Genomic DNA, 21,070 nt, shown 5'->3' with positions numbered 1-21,070 from the left:
GAATAGACCACAAGGGTCATCGAGTCCAACCCCCTGCCAAGCAGGAAACACCATCAGAGCACTCCTGACATATGGTTGTCAAGCCTCTGCTTAAAGACCTCCAAAGAAGGAGACTCCACCACACTCCTTGGCAGCAAATCCCACTGTCGAACAGCTCTTACTGTCAGGAAGTTCTTCCTAATGTTTAGGTGGAATCTTCTTTCTTGTAGTTTGGATCCATTGCTCCGTGTCCGCTTCTCTGGAGCAACAGAAAACAACCTTTCTCCCTCCTCTATATGACATCCTTTTATATATTTGAACATGGCTATCATATCACCCCTTAACCTCCTCTTCTCCAGGCTAAACATGCCCAGCTCCCTTAGCCGTTCCTCATAAGGCATCGTTTCCAGGCCTTTGACCATTCTGGTTGCCCTCCTCTGGACACATTCCAGTTTGTCAGTGTCCTTCTTGAACTGTGGTGCCCAGAACTGGACACAGTACTCCAGGTGAGGTCTGACCAGAGCAGAATTGTAGCTCTCCTAACAACTCTCAGCACCCTTAACAAACTACAACAAACTCCCAGGATTTTTTGAGGGAAGCCATGACTCTTTGAAATTACGTCATAGTGCTTCTTAATGGCATGACTGTGCCCACAGTAAGAGTGGCTGAAATAATGATCTCTTCCCCTCCCCTTGATTTTTATATATATATATAAATTATGCGAACCTCCGCGGGTTCTCTTAAGCCTGCAGAAACCACTTGCACCTCTCTGTTGCGGGTATTTAAGTATGAGCACCTGAAAGATTTGTTAAGATTAGTATTAGTATACAGGTAAATTCGCCATACATTTAGAGCAGTTAACATATTACAGTGGTACCTCAGGTTAAGTACTTAATTCGTTCCGGAGGTCCGTTCTTAACCTGAAAATGTTCTTAACCTGAAGCACCACTTTAGCTAATGGGGCCTCCTGCTGCTGCTGCGCCGCCGGAGCACAATTTCTGTTCTCATCCTGAAGCAAAGTTCTTAACCTGAAGCACTATTTCTGGGTTAGCGGAGTCTGTAACCTGAAGCGTATGTAACCTGAAGTGTATGTAACCCGAGGTACCACTGTACTTTAAACAACCATGGCTCCCCTTCCGGAAAACCTGGGAACTGTCGTTTGTTATGGGTGCTGAGATTTGTTAGGAGAGCTACAATTCCCAGAGCTCCCTGTAGAGATGGATTAATTCATAAACGACTGATAATTGTAGCTCTGTGAGGGGGGAAGTAGAGTCTCCTGACAACTCAGCACCCATAACAAACTACAGTTCCCATGATTCTTTCAGAGAAGCCATCACAGTGCTCTGAATGTGCTGCTGTCTCTCAGAACAGATGCTGGAAAATGACACGTAAGGGCAGGTGGTCTCCTCTTTGTACAACCTACTTGCAAGCTTCCCAGAGGTATCAGCCTACTGCTTTTGAAAGCAAATGATGGATGCTCTCCTTTGGAGCCCAAGGAAGTATTAAGGAAAAGTTATTCTTAAGACAGTAGCTGGGCAAGGAAATGGTGGGGATGGTGCATATAGAATAAGTAGAGAAGAAGAAGAACATATGTTTAGAGAAGATTGGAAAATGTTTATTGAATATACGGTGGGAAATTGTGTACACTTGAAAACGTTGGCAGCATTAAAATAAATTCAACAGTGTAAATAAGTTTTAATGGATGGAATAACGGAATACTGAATGGTTTATCTTTTGTAAAATATGCAGGGATTTATGATGTGCAAAATGAACTATGGAAAGAGAAGGGAAGTCATTGATATTTCAAGGATGTTTAAATGAGCATTCTAAATTGTAAAACAGAAAAATTAATGATAGATAGAGGAAATCATTGAATCATAGAGTTGGGATAGACCACAAGGGCCATCGAGTCCAACCCCCTGCCAAGCAGGAAACACCATCAGAGCACTCCTGACATATGGTTGTCAATCCTCTGCTTAAAGACCTCCAGACGGAGACTCCACCACACTCCTTGGCAGCAAATTCCACTGTTGAACAGCTCTTACTGTCAGGAAGTTCTTCCTAAGGTTTAGGTGGAATCTTCTTTCTTGTAGTTTGGATCCATTGCTCCGTGTCCGCTTCTCTGGAGCAGCACAAAAACAACCTTTCTCCCTCCTCTATATGACATCCTTTTATATATTTGAACATGGCTATCATATCACCCCTTAACCCTTAACAAATGGTGGGGATGGTAATAGTATTTCTCACTCTGACCTGGAGGAACCAGAAACTCAATGCAGGTTTTGCTTGTGAGCATGTGCTGAATGCCTTCCTTTTATTACACCAACTTGCACCATACAGTGCCTCTGATCACATGCAGAGTGCTTCTAAGAGGCACTTTTAAAACAATCTTTGTTAACAACAATCCCTTGGGACATTTGCAGACATTTCCAAAACCTCATTCTTTATTTAAATCACCACGATCTTGCAGAAATTAGATAAATCAGTGTCGAAAACGACATATGAATGTCCAGCCTGGTTTTCAATCTTCCTGTCGTGGCACCTGGTCAAAAGAATGAAACCCTGGCTAAGCCAGTAAAACCTTGTCTTGTTGTCAACCAGGGAAGGAGCCTTTACATACTCAACACCTGGTCAAATGAATTTTATCTGATAGCACCACATCGATTTGGACAGCTCTTGCCCTCTTTCCTTAAAAGGAGCTCGTCTCCTCCGCCTTGAGAACAAATAGAGTAAATACATCTCCAATTCCAGGTAAGGGCAAGATATCGACCGGAGACTTCATTTGCCGCCTTTGAGCATGCCCAGAATATAGGGCGCATGCTCAGTAGCATTGGAACTGGAGCCTAGACGGCATTCCGCCCTCCTTCAAGTGCCCGTACCGAATGTCACATGACTTGTCCAAGATGGCTGCGCCCATGTTGGTAAGTGACCTGGTGGAGGTGCATGGTTTTTTTCCAATCTTGTCTTGGCCATGTTTGCAGCGGAGCTGGAAGGACCGGGGGTGGGGAGTCGGAAGCGAGGAAGTGTTTACTATCACATGGCCGGTATGGAGAAGAGAATGTGCTGTTGTTGCTGCTTTCCATGTGGCTGCTGGGGAAATGGATGTTTCCTCCCCCCCCCCCCCAGGCTAATCTCTGCTCTGCCCGGTTGTCACCTTTTCTACGGGCTCTTCGCCCGCGCCGTTAGCAGCAACTTGGCAGACAGAAATTAAGCAAGGGGCGCTTATTCCTACTGTTTAATTTCTTCGCAAGCAAAGGTTCCATTTGGAGGAGTTTATCAGCGGCAAGACTTAAAAAAGTGGGAACCGGCATCACTCTTTGCATCTCCTGGGGGAAGATGATGAGTGCTCGTAGCTACTTTGGTTACCATGGTTGCCAACTTCTTATTATACCAGAGCTGCTGTTCTTTAACAGCTGTGACAAAAGAGATAATTTAGTAGCTGGAAACTTGCCCCATTACTGCATCTCTCTGCTAGGGGATAGTTTCACCTGTAGCATTTTTGCCTGACACCTGCTACTGCTAAAAGCACAGGAGCCTTGCTAGGAAGATGTCAGCAGCACATTCTCCCATCCCAGCATCTTATATAATAGAGAAATGTGCATTGGTTTCTGAGTAGCCAAGTTCATAAGTGTCTAGTCTTTATTTTGTTTTGGCTAAACTGAAACACCTACAGCTCCCTGGGTTTGCACTTGTTTTCATTACAGTGGTACAGATGCTTCAGGTTACAGACGATTCAGGTTACAGACTCTGCTAACCCAGAAATAGTACCTCGGGTTAAGAACTTTGCTTCAGGATGAGAACAGAAATCACGCGGCGGCAGCGGGAGGCCCCCTTAGCTAAAGTGGTACCTCAGGTTAAGAACAGTTTCAGGTTAAGAACGGACCTCTGGAACGAATTAAGTTCTTAACCCGAGGTACCACTGTAATGTGGATTCCAAAAACAGTGTTTGCTGTGCGACCAGCTGGTGGTGCTATACATCAACAAAAGATGCTGCTTCTGTGTTTTGACTATTCTATTCTGTACAGCCTTTGTAATATGTAATTTTATAATGTTGGGTTGCTGTTTCTGCCTGGCAGGGCTCTTGTGCTGTTAGCAACTGCATGACAGACAGAAAATGTGTAGAAGGAGTTTTTGCCTTCTCTGTTGTCTCCTTGCCAGGAAACCAATTACCTGCTGGATTTCTGACCTTACCCAGGGTTGTGCACTAATTAAAAGGGTTTACAGGTCAGTCCTGGCTATGTCTACTCCAGTGTAAACCCTGCTGAATTTAGTGGGGCGTGCTCCCAGGAAAGCACGGTTAGGATTGCAGCCTAATCCCATTTAGCTGAGAGTAAGCCCAGTAGATGGAACGCGGGTGGCGCTGTGGGTTAAACCACAGAGCCTAGGACTTGCCGATCAGAAGGTCGGCGGTTCGAATCCCCACGATGGGGTGAGCTCCCGTTGCTCGGTCCCTGCTCCTGCCAACCTAGCAGTTCAAACGCACGTCAAAAGTGCAAGTAGATAAATAGGTATCGCTGTGGCGGGAAAGTTAACGGCGTTTCCATGCGCTGCTCTGGTTTGCCAGAAGCGGCTTAGTCATGCTGGCCACATGGCCTGGAAGCTGTCTGTGGACAAGTGTTGGCTCCCTCGGCCTATAGAGCAAGATGAGCGTGCAACCTCAGAGTCGGTCACGACTGGACCTAATGGTCAGGGGTCCCTTTACCTTTACCTTTAAGCCCGGTAGAATTTAATGGAGCTTGCATCTGAGTAGACAGTGTTAAGCTTGTTCTGCTAATCCTCTACGTGTAATTAATTGGTTAAATTAAAATATTTCTGCCTCTAATGGCAGACTCAGGTAGTAAGTGCCAACAGAAGCGGAGCCAAAACAAAACTTAGGTGCACGGTTGGTTGTAAGGTTTGTGTGCATGTTCCTGCCCATTCTCCATCTTTTGAGTTCACCCAAAATGTCTGAAGAGGGTTATAGCGGATTGTTGTGAAGTGAGTTCATGAGGGGAGATGTGAACAGGAGACTTCCCTTGCTCACTGTGCCAGAGGGGAGAGCAGCACAGCAGCACAGCAGAGGTCTCACCTCTGCAAATATCCAGAGGAATCTGGTTGCTTGCTGTTAAAAATAGAACATTAACCTAGATCAGGCACCCCCAACCTGCAGCCCTCCAGATGTTTTGGCCTACAACTCCCATGATCCCTTGCTAACAGGACCAGTGGTCCAGGATGATGGGAATTGTAGTCCAAAACATCTGGAGGGCCAAAGGTTGGGGATGCCTGACCTAGATGGACTACACGTTCCAATCCAGTTGGCTTTCTCTTTTGTTCTTATGGCTGCACAGGAAGAAAGTGTGAGAGGTAACTCTGAAACTGCTGCTGTGCAATTTCCCTCCCGTGATTCATAAGGCAATGTCCTAATTGCTTAACTAGTCTGAGATTTTTTGAAGCGGATGCAGCCAGCCTTGCTGCTGTGCCAGAGGGCAACTTGTAAACAGGACTTTTATTTTCCCTGGCTTGTGATTGATTTGGTTGTCAGCTGGATGAGCTGGGAAGAAATGTGGTTTGTTGGTTTCCTTCTTTAACATTTCCTTTCCTGTTTCTCTGCAATTGAGCCCTTAATACATCTATTTGGCACCTTGGATTGCGGATGGGATTGCCAATTCCTTCCTGGGTTTTGTCTCTTATGAGCAGCGTGTTGTCTGCAGACATTAGCAGATGGGGATGTTCACTTGCCACGAAGTTCTTTTTCTTTTTTTAGTCTGGCCAGTTTAGCAACCTTAGTTTGACAGATCTGGATGTAAGAGCTCCAGATCTGAATCAATATGGTGAAACAATATGGGCTCACCAGGAGGACCAACTGTTGCTTGTGCATATAAAATGGGAATTGTGGCATATTTCTGTGGGTGGGTGTAGAAGGAGGCAAAGAAAGGATAAGGGGGGGGGCAGCAGATCTAAATAGACTGGAGACCAGCACAAGAGCTCTGCTGGATCATACAAAGATATTTATTTATTCATACATACATACATACCTGCCCTGCCTTTTCCCCCTGATGGAACTCAAGGCAGCTTACATATAAAAATAAGAACCAATTAAACATAAGTGGAAAAAACCACTCATTAAAAAACAGTTGAACATTGATAGAAGTAAGCGTAAATACATATATGTAATCTCCTGCAGCCAATCAGAAGCCGTGCCTTGGTTTTCGGTTTCAGGAGTCAAACGAACTTCTGGAACAGATTAAGTTCGAGAACCAAGATTCCAATGTACATGGTTAAAAAAGTAGGGAAGAGGCTCTCCAGATGTTGTTAGACTCCAGCTCCTATCAGCCCCAGCCAACGTGAGCAATGGCCAGGGATGATGGCAGTAGGGCTGGGAGATGTTGTTGTTTAGTCGTGTCCGACTCTTCGTGACCCCCTGGACCAGAGCACGCCAGGCACTCCTGTCTTCCACTGCCTCCCGCAGTTTGGTCAGACTCATGTTTGTAGCTTCGAGAACACTGTCCAACCATCTCGTCCTCTGTCGTCCCCTTCTCCTTGTGCCCTCCATCTTTCCCAACATCAGGGTCTTTTCCAAGGGCTGGGTGATAGATCATACCAAAGCAGTTTGAAGTCCATATTGTGATATCTGTTTCATAATATTTGACATGGTGATATAGTGCGAATCATGGTGTGTGTGTGTGTGTGTGTGTGTGTGCGCGCGCGCGCTATGCAAAAATCACAATGCGGGAAAACCTTATTTCAGACTTTGTGATATATCAGTACAGTGGTACCTTGGGTTAAGTACTTAATTCATTCCGGAGGTCCATTCTTAACCTGAAACCGTTCTTAACCTGAGGTACCACTTTAGCTAATAGGGCCTCCCACTGCTGCTGCGCCACCGGAGCAAGATTTCTGTTCTTATCCTGAAGCAAAGTTCTTAACCCGAGGTACTATTTCTGGGTTAGCAGAGTCTGTAACCTGAAGCGTATGTAACCCGAGATACCACTGTATATCGCAATGTTTAGCTGGTGATATATTGCGTTGTTGAAAACCACGTATAGTCCAGCCCTAGATAGGAATTAGACCCCACCAGCATATATAGAGCAGAATATATAAGTGCCAAAAATTATGCGGGAGAGTTATATTGCAGAATGAGTTAACAAGCGACTGGACCTGAAAAAGTGGAAGAATGGTGCTCTAAAAAGGATTTATTGTGTTAATGTGGGAAATGGTCACGTTACATTTCCAACCTCCCATTGGAGGTGCAAGAAGGAATGACACAAGGAAACTGCAATATTTCGACAAAATGTGCCTTCCTTTCCAAATAACTCTCTCTCTCTCCCCCATCGCTAACCCCTGTTTTGTTCTTTCTCCAGTTCCAGCACAGCAGAGGCTTCGTCTCATTATGCTACACCAGCCTCCGGTATAGGAGCAAGTCAACTTTCCCCACTCCAGGTCCCGTGAAAAGCAAGTTTCTCCAGTACCTCTGCGACCGCTTCTATGACATCGAAACCATTGTAGACTTTGGCAAGAGGCTAAGGCTATGGAACGCACAAAGGAAAAACAGGTATATGCCCCTGCCTCGTGTTTTTCAGGAATGTTTCTGTTGGGAATCTGAGGTGAGAGACCCACGTGGCAGAAGTTGTCCCCAGTTCCAGTCACCACACAGAGGCAGCTTAAGGTCCAAGACAGTTTACAGCTGCAGAAGATAAGGCTTCAGTAATACAGTTCCGGATGCTGATGTATATGTACAGTTTGTAGGCTTTGCAGATACAGGCAACTCCCCACTTACGCACATTCAAGTGTGTAACTCCCCACTTACGCACATTCAAGGTCTCTCCTGGTATGCCCCACGGAGGACCTTAAGGTCCATAAATAGCAACACCCTACAGGTCCCGGGCCCTGCGGAAGTTAGATTAGCCTCAACCAGGGCCAGGGCCTTTTCAACACTGGCTCCGGCCTGGTGGAACGCTCTGTCTCATGAGACCAGGGCCCTGCAGGATCTGATTTCTTTCCGCAGGGCCTGTAAGACAGAGTTGTTCCGCCTGGCCTTTGGCTTGGAATCAATTTGATTCCCCCTCTTTCTTTTTTTCCTTTCTCCTCCTGTGATGAGACTGTATTTTAATGTTTTAATGTTGTATTTAACCTTGTTTTAAAGTTGTATTTCAATCAACTTGTTTTTATTATTGTTTGTTAGCCGCCATGAGCCCAGCCTTGGCTGGGAAGGGCGGGGTATAAATAAAAGTATTATTATTATTATTATTATTATTATTATTATTATTATTATTATTATGGCATGTGTGTGACCACAGATGCGGGCACCATTTTCGGCCCCAGAAGGGGGCAGGGTGAAGCACATCACGCCAACACACACGTTGCCTTGGAACACAGCCTCCGTGCAAATTACAGATATATACAAGCACAAAGTATTTCTGTTGCTCCAGCAATTAAGGCGTAACAGACTCCAGCTCACAGACAGACTCGCTGACTGACTAATGAGCTGATATGCCTTAATCACTTATGGCAATGGCGCCTATATAGCAACTGGCTTTGCTGACCTTGCACATGTTGCCTTACCTCCTACATGGGGTGGTTTTGCCATGAAGGAAATTAACCCCTTCCTCCATGTCCAGTTCCTCCAACAGTTTCTAGACCAGAGGTGACCCTCCAGGCATTGCTGGGCTCCCAGCTCCCACCAGCCCCAGCCGACATGGGCAAAGGGAAGGGATGATGGGAGTTGTAGTCCGACAGCCTGCCTGGGGATCCTTGAATCGGGACTGTTTTCACACACACATCCTGTAGAATTCTATCTGTGATACTTCAGCTGCACAATCAGAATGGATTTCAGGAACCGAAAAGTCGTACTGTATTGAACAAATCTGATGCTCGACCCCAGAATGGGAACCAGGCGTTCCGTTTTGGTAACTGTAACCCCGGTTTAAGGAGCCATTTGGCCCCTAGCTTATACAGTGGTACCTCTGGTTGCGAATGGGATCTGTTCTGGAGCTCCGTTCGCAACATGAGCAGAACGCTACCCGCGTCTGCGCGGGTTGCGATTCACTGCTTCTGCGCATGCGCGTGATGTCATTTTGCGCGCATGCACGAGCGGCGAAAGTCAGAAATAACCCTTTCTGGTACTTCAGGGTCGCTGCAGGACGCAACCTGAAAACGCGCAACCTGAAGCAAACGTAACAAGAGGTATGACTGTACCTTAGGTTAAGTACTTAATTCGTTCTGGAGGTCCGTACTTAACCTGAAACGGTTCTTAACCACTTTAGCTAATGGGGCCTCCTGCTGCTGCCGCGCCGCCGGAGCACAATTTCTGTTCTCATTCTGAAGCAAAGTTCTTAACCTGAAGCACTATTTCTGGGTTAGCGGAGTCTGTAACCTGAAGCGTCTGTAACCTGAGGTACCACTGTATATCAGAGTTTCCAACCTTGCTTACGTCTCAGTGCTGCCCTTGTAGAGCTCAGTGCGGAGGAAGATGGAGGCAAAGTTGGAAAGGAAAGAGGGATTGAAAAATGAGCGTCATAAAGTAAGCTTCCTACTGCCTCAGAGTAGCTTTAGACCACGTTTGTTTGTTTTGTTCTAATGCCCTCCTTTAATGTTCCTTGCTGTGGGATCGGGTGAACGACAAAGAGCAGGTTACAAGTGATTTGAATGACTAACATGTCCCAACTTGACCCTCAGGTACAACATCCAGGCGAAGAACTATTTCGGGGAAAATATCGCAGCTGCCGTCTTTGTCCTGGCTTTGAAGGGAAGCATTAGGTATGTCAAACGTGCTCCGGCCAAAGCAGTGCATTGTGGGAGTTACCTGAGGATCTTCTCAGAGACTCTTGATCCCCTGAGGGCCTCTATAGATTCCCTCTTGGTGTTTTCTTTGATGTTCTTTCCAGTTTTATAGCCCAGGGCAGCTAGAATAAAACTGGGAGGGCGGCTTGTTCTGCCAGTTTTCTGTGGGAGCCATTTTGCTGATCCCAGTCACTCGTGCATTTAAAACAATCTCTAGAAACCCCTCAGAAAAGGAGAGAGAAAAGGCTTTTAAACAAACGTAGCTATTGTTTGCTGAGCTTGTTATACAGAAATACATACAATGTATTTCAAAGCATAGGTAAAAATACGTTGCCCTTTTTTGTTGTTCAATAAATTTATCAATGAATAAATTTTATTTATTGATACTTATTCAGAGATACAGTGGTACCTCGCAAGACGAATGCCTCGCAAGACAAAAAACTCGCTAGACAAAAGGGTTTTTTGTTTTTTGAGCTGCTTCGCAAGACGATTTCGCCTATGGGCTTGCTTCGCAAGACGGAAACGTCTTGCAAGTTTGTTTCCTTTTTCTTAACACCGTTAATACAGTTGCGACTTGACTTCGAGGAGCAACTCATACAACGCGGTGTGGTAGCCTTTTTTGAGGTTTTTAAAGACTTTGGTGATTTTTGAAGCTTTTCCAAAACTTTCCCGACACCGTGCTTCACAAGACGAAAAAAATCGCAAGACGACAAAACTCGCGGAACGAATTAATTTCGTCTTGCGAGGCACCACTGTATACAGAAATACATACCCATTGTAAAGTATCTTTTTATATAATATGCTGAGATAAAACAGAGATAAAAAAGAGCAAAGTCAGAAAGAAGGAAGTACCAGAAAAGGAGAAATCTAAAGAAGAGAAAGCAAGAGAAAAAGAAAAGAAAGAAAAAACTAATGAAAGATAGAGTAGAAAAAGAGTTCTGACTTTCTGCAGCTACATATGATTTTTATTTTTTAAGATCCAACCATTCTCTCTTCTATAAACCAGAATTATTTTTAAATCTTAAAATCCAGATATTACAAGTTCATTTTCTCTTTCAGACAGAAAGTCCCTAAGAAATTTTCAATCCTTAACAAACGTTAGTAGTGATTTTTCTCTAATTAAACATGTTAGCTTAGCCATCTCAGCCAAGTCCAATAATTTTATAAGCCATTATTCTATAGTGGGTCTTTCCATCTTTTTGCGTGTTGTAGTCTCATTGCAGTAATCATATATTGGAGTACCTAATTGTCCATAATCCTTTTCTAATTGTATGCCCATTAGCCCTAAAAGAAAGAGTTCTGGCTTCAGTTGGATATTAACTGGTAAAAATATGTTGCAGTAGAAGCGTATTTGCATAAAAACACATGCGATTAAAAAAAATGCACAAAGGAAGCCTCCATATCAGTAGCAGAAAAACTTGGCAGCACAGCTAACAGCAAACCCTATTGCCTAAGGCAGTCAAAGACCTCTGAGAAAAGGTTAGGTTTTTACCTGGTGCTACCTGCCAAGGAGCCAGGTGGAAATCACTAGGTAGAGCATGCCTGGATAGAGCAGGTGGCGCTGTGGTCTAAACCACAGAGCCCAGGGCTTGCCGATCAGAAGGTTGGTGGTTCGAATCCCCACGACGGGGTGAGCTCCCGTTGTTTGGTCCCAGCTCCTGCCAACCTAGCAGTTCAAAAGCACGTCAAAGTGCAAGTAGATAAATAGGTACTGCTCCGGCGGGGAGGTAAATGGCGTTTCTGTGTGCTGCTCTGGTTCACCAGAAGTGGCTTAGTCCTGCTGGCCATATGACCCGGAAGCTGTACACCGGCTCCCTCAGCCAATAAAGCGAGATGAGCGCCACAACCCCAGAGTCGGCCACAACTAGACCTAACAGTCAGGGGTCCCTTTACCTTTACCTGCTAAGGAGCCAGGTGGAACTCACTGGGTAGAACATGCCATAATGGGGACCAGAAAAGGCCCTTTTCCCTTGCCATCGTTCTCTGAGCTTCTCTCAAAATTAGAACCTGTTAAGCGTCCGAACCTAAGAACGGTCTTACAAAAAACGCCAGCACCCAAATTCTGTAGAGAGAAAAAGCCAGATTCTGAAATAAATAATAAAGAAGAAGAAGAAGAAGAAGAAGAAGAAGAAGAAGAAGAAGAAGTTGTTATTTATATCCTGCCCTCCCCAGCTGAAGCTGGGCTCAGAGCAGCTAACAGTAAAAATAACACAATTTACATAAAATCACAATCAATTAATTGAAATACATTGTAAAATCAATTCAATTCTAAAATCAATTCAGAGTCAAATTAATGGCAACCATTGGGCTAGAGTTCTGTGAGGATTACCGAAGGAGGGGGTCAGACTGTGCCTTGGCCAAAGGCCTGGTGGAACAGCTCTGTCTTGCAGGCCCTGCGGAAAGATGTCAAGTCCCGTAGGGCCCTAGTCTCTTGTGACAGAGCGTTTCACCAGATTGGGGCCACAGCCGAAAAAGCCCTGGCTCTGGTTGAGGCCAGCCTAACCTCCCTGTGGCCCGGGACCTCCGAGATGTTTTTGTTTGAAGACCATAAGGTCCTCCGTGGGACATACCAGGAGAGGCGGTCCCATAGGATTATCTGAATAATCCTGCCAGTTTTACACCCCTTGCGCACACACGCCATCTGCTTCCTGCCTTTTGCTGAAGCTGCCCTGTGAGAGAACCACCTACAAGAACGGGTTTTAACAAAGCAACATGGTTTTTGTTTCAGGCTCCGGGGCAAAACGGAATGGGAGGACCAGAAGGGCGGCTTGGTTTTCCTACAAGATAAAGACACCTGCTTGGAAGGAGCCAACCTCAGCGGCTCCATCATTAACTACGAAGGCCTGGATAACCTGGGTAATAAGACGTTGTGCTTTTGAGTGTCCAGAGGGCTTTCAGGTGGACGGACCTGTGTTGTCCTCGCTGCAGGAATAGGCAGCTGGAGGCTCTGGGTTCAAATGTATCTGTCCTCCTACCCCCACAGCAGTTTCAAGCAGTTGTTAAATTATAGGGGGAGAAGACAGGGGGCTGTTAATGAAATCTGCAAGCCTCCCCCCCCCCGAATCCCCCAATTTTAGTTAAATCCCCCACATCTTCGTAGCCTTTTAAAAAAAGTAGCTAAAGGGGTCATCACAGAAGATAAGGAATCTGGGCCTCCTCTGTCCCTCTCTCCTAGGACATCCCTTCCCCTTACTGATCTTACCACTTTCTCCTGGGCCCCATCTGCACAATACATTAAATGTACAGTGGTACCTCGGGTTAAGTACCGTATTTTTTGCTCTATAAGACTAACTTTTTTCCTCCTAAAAAGTAAGGGGAAATGTGTGTGCATCTTATGGAGCGAATGCAGGCTGCGCAGCTATCCCAGAAGCCAGAACAGCAAGAGGGTTTGCTGCTTTCACTGCGCAGCGATCCCTCTTGCTGTTCTGGCTTCTGAGATTCAGAATATTTTTTTTCTTGTTTTCCTCCTCCAAAAACTAGGTGCGTCTTGTGGTCTGGTGCGTCTTATAGAGTGAAAAATACGGTACTTAATTCATTCCGGAGGTCCATACTTAACCTGAAACTGTTCTTAACCTGAAGCACCACTTTAGCTAATGGGGCCTCCTGCTGCTGCCGTGCCGCCGGAGCACGGTTTCTGTTCTCATCCTGAAGCAAAGTTCTTAACCTGAAGCACTATGTCTGGGTTAGCGGAGTCTGTAACCTGAAGCGTATGTAACCCGAGGTACCACTGTACTCTTACACCACTTTAAGCAGCCATGGTTCCCCCCAAAGAATTCTGGGAGCTGTAGTTTGTTAAGGGTGCTGAGAGTAGTAAGGAGATGCCATTCTCCTCACAGAGCTACACTTCACAGAGTGATTTAACAATCGGTCCCTCTTCTCAGTGAGCTCTGGAAAAGCGCTGCAGGAAGAAGCCCTTCCTTTTTAGCTGTCCTGGATCTTCAAAAATGCAGCCACAAGTTCTTGTTTTAGTGCAGCAGAGAGAGGGAGCAAAACTTTCCCCCTACACACTTTTTCCAGGCCACGTGTAGTTTTATAAACTTCTGTTGTGTCGCCTCGCCGTTTCTCCAAACTGAGAAGTCCCTGGCGCTGCAAACTTTCCTCCTAGGGAAATTGTTCCATCTTCCTTGATTATTCCCGGTTGCGCTTTTCTGAACCTTTTCCAACTCTGCAATCTCCTTTTTGAAGTGACACAATTAGAGTTGTACGTTGGCATTATTCGTCCCGTTTGCACCAGCCAAACCCCTTAGCAGGGCACAAGCAGGGCGAGTTTTTCAGGCGAGGTTGATCAGAACCACACAGGGTATTCTAAGTGCAGTCGCAACATAGCTTTGTATGATAGTTGCTTTCTAACAGGAAAATTCAATAATACCAGTAATAATTTTATTATCGATACCCCACCCTACTGGCTGAGTTTCCCCAGCTACTCTGGGTGGCTTCCAACATACAGAAACATACATGAAACATGAAATTTATTACGGTCAGAGACCAGCTTGAGAAAACACAAACTACAATCCCAATAGCAAAACGAAACATTTAAAACAATACACAACAATGGATTTTAAGTTTAAAAGTGTGATAGGCATATAAACACATAAAAACTTTAAAATAGACTACCTTAGAGAAATGACCCAAAGTCACCCGTGGATCCGGGTTTGGGAATTTTCTTAACAAACCAGATTCAGGGGATGATCTGTGCCTATAGATCTGTGCGCAGAATCTGGCGACAATCTGGGTTGTCTTGTGGTCTTTGCCTAACAGGAGAAGATCGAGTTTTTGCTTTACCGGGAGGTGAGCAAGCCTCACCAGCAGGGGGTCAGTGGTTTCATAGAAACATAACAAAATATCAAATGTTAAAAAAATTCCCTGAACAAGGCTGCCTTCGGATTTCTTCCTAAAGTTTTGTAGTTCTTTATCTCCTTGACATCTGATGGGAGGGCGTTCCACAAGGCGGGTGCCACTACAGATGCAGCTTCACATCTTGCAGTGAAGGAACAACCACTCAGAGCTGGATCTCAGTGTGAGGGCTGGACGATGGGGATCGAGATGCTCCTTCAGGTTGAGGTCATTTAGGGCTTTAAAAGTCAGCACCATCACTTTGAATTGTGCTCGGAAACATCCTGGGAGCCAGTGAAGATCCAGTAGGACTGGTGTTATAAGGTCCCGGCGGCCGCTCCCAGTCACCAGTCTGGCAGCCACATCCTGGATTAGTTGTGGTTTCCGAGTCACCTTCAAAGGCAGCCCCACGTAGAGCACATCGCAGTAGTCCAAGTGGGAGATAACCAGAGCATGTACCGCTCTGGCAAGACAGTGTGCAGGCAGGCAGGGTCTCAGCCAGCATACTAGATGGAGCTGGTAGACAGCTGCCCTGATACACAATCATATGTACACTGAGCTGCAGCTCCGAGGGCCTTCTGGTAGTTCCCTCACTGTGAGAGGCCAAGTTACAGGGAACCAGACAGAGGGCCTTTTCGGTAGTGGCACCCGCCCTGTGGAACGCCCTCCCACCAGATGTCAAAGAGAACAACAACTACCAGACTTTTAGAAGACATCTGAAGGCAGCCCTGTTTAGGGAAGCTTTTAATGTTTGATGCATTACTGTATTTTAATATTTTGTTGGAAGCCACCCACAGTGGCTGGGGAAGCCCAGCCAGATGGGCGGGGTATAAATAATAAATTATTATTATTATAAATTATTATGTGGGTGGAGGGGTGGCGTAGGAAAGGAAACGGCAATGTCTCATCAAATATCTATCATGCATCTGATAGAATTGGGCTCTGGGCAACACTTATTCCCTCCCCCTCACCGCCCCTCCACAATAAATTTGTTAGGTGCTACAGAGCTGCTATGTTTTTACTTTTAAGTCCCTGTCAGAGAAAATGGCAGGGTATAAATAAATACATGATCATAATAGTGTTGCAGAGTTCTGATATGTACCGTATTTTTCGCTCTATAAGACACACCAGACCACAAGACGCACATAGTTTTTGGAGGAGGAAAACAAGAAAAAAAAATATTCTGAATCTCAGAAGCCAGAACAGCAAGAGGGATCGCTGTGCAGTGAAAGCAGCAACCCCTCTTGCTGTTCTGGCTTCTGGGATAGCTGCGCAGCCTGCATTCGCTCCATAAGACGCACACACATTTCCCCATACCTTTTAGGAGGGAAAAAGTGAGTCTTATAGAGCAAAAATACAGTATCTCTTTTTAGCAGTGAACACACACCTGTCTGGACCATGTTACATGCCGGCAGGCATTGCATGGGAGTTGGGCTAGATGCAGATTGGCTGCAGCCAGTTTACAAACCTGCTTTCCTTCCCCGTCCTCCCTCCCGCAGTTAACCAAAGAAACCTGAAGCAGCTGGACCTCAGCAGGTGCCCCTACATCGACGACTGGAGTCTGAGCCGCCTTCACAACTTTGCAGACACCCTGCAGGAGCTTTCGCTGGCTGGGTGCCCGCAGGTCACGGAGAGGGGGCTGGCCTGCCTCCACCAGCTCGAGTGAGTACCAGTCAGTCAAAGGGGGTCCGAGTCGCGTTGCCTAGCAAGCAGGGGCTAGGAGTCTCCAGGGAACTCTTGCCTGAGAGCAGAATCCAGGTACAAAGTCAGAGGTCCAGTCCAGAGGTTACAGATGGAGAAGCAGTATCCTTCCAGGAGTTGTTGGACTACAGTTCCCAAGAGTTGCAAAGGATGATGGGAGTTGTAGTCCGGAAGCATTTGGAAGGTTTGCCGGTCCCCGATCTAAACCACGTGGACCGAAAGGCGAGGGAAGCACTTTAAAGGTTTTAACCTTTAAATCCCTATACTGCCTAGGACCCTCGTACCTACGGAACCGCCTCTCCTGGTATGTCCCATGGACATACCCAAGGACAAAAACACCTTGGAGGTCCTGAGCCACAGGGAGGTTAGGCTGTTCTCAACCATAGCCAGGGCTTTTTCGGCTGTGGCCCCGATCTGGTGGAACGCTCTGTCACAAGAGACTAGGGCCCTGCGGGGCTTGACATCTTTCCACAGGGCCTGCTAGACAGAGATGTTCCATCAGGCCTTTGGCCAAGGCACAGCCTGACCCCCTCCTTCTGTAATCCTCATAGCACCCTAGCCCAATGGTTGCCATTAATTTGATTTTGAATTGATTTTAGAATAGAATTGATTTTAGAATTCATTTCAAATGATTGATTGTGATTTTATGTGAACTGTGTCGCTTTTATTGTTGTTGGCTGCTCTGAGCCCGGCTTCGGCTGGGGCAGGCGGGATATAAATAAAAAATTATTATTATTATTTATTATTAAAGCTGCTGTGAGTCAGGCAGAGACAACTAGGGAATCAGGACAATCTGGAAGAGGTTCAGGTCATGGAGCATCTTCCTTGATTTGCAACCCTGAGTCAGGACAGGGTGTGGCCGTTGCAGATGAGCTGTTCCTTTAGGCTCTCTGCCACCCACGGCGTCGCCTGTTTTCCAAAGGTGATTTCCCCTTTCGGTTGTTTCGGGCCGGCTCTTCAGGACTGCCCCGTGATGCTGAATGGCAGGAACTTCAGGACTGAGAAAAGGAAACGTTTCTCCCCACAACCTGCCATTAGCTTATGGAATTCCCTGCCACTAGAATTCCACCAGCTTGGGTATTTGTTTATTCATTTATTTATTTTTTAAAGGATTAAGCAACGTTTATGGAGCAGCCAAGCTGCCGAGGGTTGTCAGCCATCACTGCTAAATGGAACCTCCACATTCAGAGGCACTGTATCTTCGCAACCTTCATAATTCTCTGTTTTAGTAATACTCCAGAAAGCTAGCCGATCTGGTTTGTTGAATTTCTGCGTTGCTCGTAAGTCCCAAAGCCATTTACAAGGACCAAACAAGTAATACAGTAGAAAATACAAAAAACGTATTTTTAAAAAATATAATCAGAGTAAACACAAAGCAGTCTAAAAAAAAGTGCATGGGGGTGGATCATGTAAATTAACCTGAAGCCCCGCAAATTAAAAGCAGGACTAGCTAAATGAACCTTGGGTTGATTGGTTAAATTTGCCTCTAGTATTTTTTTTTAAATGGGAGTGGGCAGTTCTTCTTCAGCCCAGTGGACACATGTCCTTATGGGTGGTAAAGGTAAAGGGATCCCTGACCATTAGGTCCAGTCGTGGCCGACTCTGGAATTGTGGCACTCATCTCGATTTATTTGCCGAGGGAGCTGGCGTACAGCTTCCGGGTCATATGGCCAGCATGACTAAGCCGCTTCTGGCGAACCAGACCAGCCCACGGAAATGCCGTTTACCTTCCCGCCGGAGCGGTACCTATTTATCTACTTGCACTTTGACGTGCTTTTGAACTGCTAGGTTGGCAGGAGCAGGGACCGAGCAACGGGAGCTCACCCCGTCACGGGGATTTGAACCACCAACCTTCCAATCGGCAAGCAAGCCCATGAGGCTCAGTGTTTTAGACCACAGCGCCACCCGCGTCCCCCCTTATGGGTGGGGGCAGAGGGAAAAAGTGGCTAGGGTAGCAGATGGGGCTTTTGCCTTTGCACAACAGGGCTACATTCCAGTCATTCACAAAATAGACATTTCTGCAACACCCCTGTCCATCCAGCCACATGAGAGGCACTCATAGGACTTATTGCAGCTAATGAACATCATCTGAGGAAGAGCGATGGAGCAGCACTGGTAGAAGACCTGTCACGACCCAGGAAGCATCTCAAGGGATTCTGTATTTAGTCCCTGAGTGCGAGTCCCTGGTTTAGGCTTCTGTTTACGAAATTTATATTTCTCTTCTCGCTGCAGAAAGTACTGAAGTGGCTTTCAACCCAAGAAAAACACAATAGCAAAAATAAATAAATCACATAACTTTGTTGAAATCACACTGAAGGATATTCAAGGATGTAATATCATAAAAGGGTTTATCCCGGATATTACCCCTCTACCTAGCCTACGGTGAACCAGGAAACAAAGCATTTGATCATGGTTCATAACCGTAAACACTCTTCTGCACCCGTATTTTGAAAGAAACGACGTCCTTGCATTGAGACATGATGTGTGTGTGTCACGGCTTAGAGGAGGCCTTGCCGTTCTGTTCTAAGATTACATTTGCCGTCTTGCATAAGGGGTAAGATTAGTTTTCATAAAGGCTAAATTAGTATTTGGCTCAGCTAATTGGGGGCACTGTTTTACTCAACCAAGATGCGGTTAACTGATTGCTGCAACTGATTAATTGGCCACACACCAGAGCCCTCATTAACCCCCCCCCGCCCTGATTAATCCATTAAGGCTTTGGGTGTTTAATCTACCGTCGAGTGTTGTTGTTATTGTTGAGTCATTTAGTCATGTCTGACTCTTCGTGACCCCCTGGACCAGAGCACACCAGGCACTCCTGTCTTCCACTGCCTCCCGCAGTTTGGTCAAACTCATGCTGGTAGCTTCGAGAACACTGTCCAACCACCTCGTCCTCTGTTGTCCCCTTCTCCTTGTGCCCTCCATCTTTCCCAACATCAGGGTCTTTTCCAGGGAGTCTTCTCTTCTCATGAGGTGGCCAAAGTATTGGAGCCTCAGCTTCAGGATCTGTCCTTCCAGTGAGCACTCAGGGCTGATTTCCTTAAGAATGGACAGGTTTGATCTTCTTGCAGTCCATGGGACTCTCAAGAGCAGGCCAGCTGCCCTGGACAAATTAGGCTAAAGTTCTGTGAAGATTGTCAAAGGAGGGAGTCAGGCTGTGCCCTGACCAAAGGCCTGGTGGAACAGCTCTGTCTTGCAGGCCCTGTGGAAAGATGTCAAGCCCCACCAGATTGGAGCCACAGCCGAAAAAAGCCCTGGCTCTAGTTGAGGCCAGCCTAACTTCTCTGTGGCCTGGGACCTTCAGGATGTTTTTGTCTGAAGACCGTAAGTTCCTCCGTGGGACATACCAGGAGAGGCGGTCCCATAGGTACGAGGGTCCTAGGCTGTATAGGGCTTGAAAGCCATCCTTGCTTTTTTTTGCTCTCTATTGGTAAGAATGTGCAAAGTGATCATGGGCAGGAGGCTGTGCAAATGGCTATATGAACCCTCCCTCTCTTGTCCTTTCAGGAATCTCAGGTTCTTGGATGTCTCTGACCTGCCCTCCGTCCGCCACAAAGAACTGGTTCGGATCCTGCTGGAGGAGATGCTGCCTCAGTGCCACATTGTGGGGATGAACTATCCCGAGGGGGTGGGCCTGCCCTTGGACTCTGACAAACACAGAGGCGAAATAGAGGAGGAGCACCAGGGAGGTGCTGGAAGCCAGGAAAAGAGAGAAGTCTCCATTTAAATGGGGAGGGCCGTGTCTCAGAGACTCTTCCCCCCACCCACCCCCCAAGCAAATCGGAGCGTTCCCCCAAAGGTGACACAAAGACAACAAAAGATGCGGTTGCTCTGAAGCAGAGATGGGGAATCTGTATCCCTCGAGGTGTTGCTGGACTCCAACTCCCATCAGCCCTGGCCAGCTTGGTTGGTGTTGAGGCATGATGGGACTTGGGGTCCAACCACACAGTTTCCCCACCCTTGTTCTAAAGAATGCCTGCCCTATGGTTATTTCACCTTCCTTATGTTCCTCCACATAATAAACAGACCCTCCATATTTTGGCAGTGTGTACCTCTGAGCTTTTATTGTTCCCTTTTCAAAATACAGTGGTACCTCGGGTTACATATGCTTCAGGTTACATACGCTTCAGGTTACAGACTCCGCTAACCCAGAAATAGTACCTCGGGTTAAGAACTTTGCTTCAGGATGAGAACAAAAATCGTGCTCTGGTGGTGCGGCAGCAGCAGGAGGCCCCATTAGCTAAAGTGGTGCTTCAGGTTAAGAACAGTTTCAGGTTAAGAACGGACCTCTGGAACGAATTAAGTACTTAACCCGAGGTACCACTGTAGTTTGGTGAGCACACCAGAACCAGAGTTGTTGTTGCAGGCACCTGTCTGTCTCAAGAGACAATGGAGTACGCCTCCGGGGGTGAAGTCAAACGGCTGTGTTAGCAGCACTGAAGTGACCACAGAGCCTAGGACTTGCCAATCAGAAGGTCGGCGATTCAAATCACCGCGAGTGGGTGAGCTCCCGTTGCTCGGTCCCTGCTCCTGCCAACCTAGCAGTTCGAAAGCGCCTCAAAGTGCAAGTAGATAAATAGGTACCGCTCCGTAAACGGTAAACGGCGTTTCCGTGCGCTGCTCTGGTTCGCCAGAAGCGGCTTAGTCATGCTGGCCACTTGACCCGGAAGCTGTACGCCGGCTCCCTCGGCCAATAAAGCAAGATGAGCTCCGCAACCCCAGAGTCATCCGCGCCTGGACTTAATTGTCAGGGGTCCCTCTACCTTTTACCTGAACTTTCAGGCCCCTAGCAACCAAT

The 21,070-nt window shown here is 46.5% G+C and overlaps 1 protein-coding gene across 1 annotated transcript; it reads left to right on the top strand.

The window, feature by feature from the left end:
* Positions 1-2,754: 2,754 nt before the first annotated feature.
* Positions 2,755-20,313, top strand: DMAC2 (distal membrane arm assembly component 2). Its single transcript, XM_028742174.2, has 6 exons — positions 2,755-2,900; positions 7,320-7,510; positions 9,634-9,714; positions 12,467-12,594; positions 16,071-16,233; positions 19,780-20,313. Exons 1-6 carry the CDS (start codon positions 2,862-2,864, stop codon positions 19,997-19,999), a joined length of 822 nt encoding a protein of 273 aa, XP_028598007.2. The 5' UTR covers positions 2,755-2,861; the 3' UTR covers positions 20,000-20,313.
* Positions 20,314-21,070: the final 757 nt, after the last annotated feature.

The sequence above is a fragment of the Podarcis muralis genome, chromosome 7 (genome assembly GCF_964188315.1).
Source record: "Podarcis muralis chromosome 7, rPodMur119.hap1.1, whole genome shotgun sequence".
Taxonomy (NCBI): domain Eukaryota; kingdom Metazoa; phylum Chordata; class Lepidosauria; order Squamata; family Lacertidae; genus Podarcis; species Podarcis muralis.
This window is presented reverse-complemented; position numbering and strand designations above follow the sequence as displayed.

Coding starts and splice junctions, on each gene's coding strand:
- DMAC2 (XM_028742174.2), top strand. CDS start 2,862: ATGTCACATGACTTGTCCAAGATGGCTGCGCCCATGTTG. Junction 7,511..9,633: donor AACGCACAAAGGAAAAACAG/GTATATGCCCCT, acceptor CTTGACCCTCAG/GTACAACATCCAGGCGAAGA. Junction 16,234..19,779: donor GCCTGCCTCCACCAGCTCGA/GTGAGTACCAGT, acceptor TTGTCCTTTCAG/GAATCTCAGGTTCTTGGATG.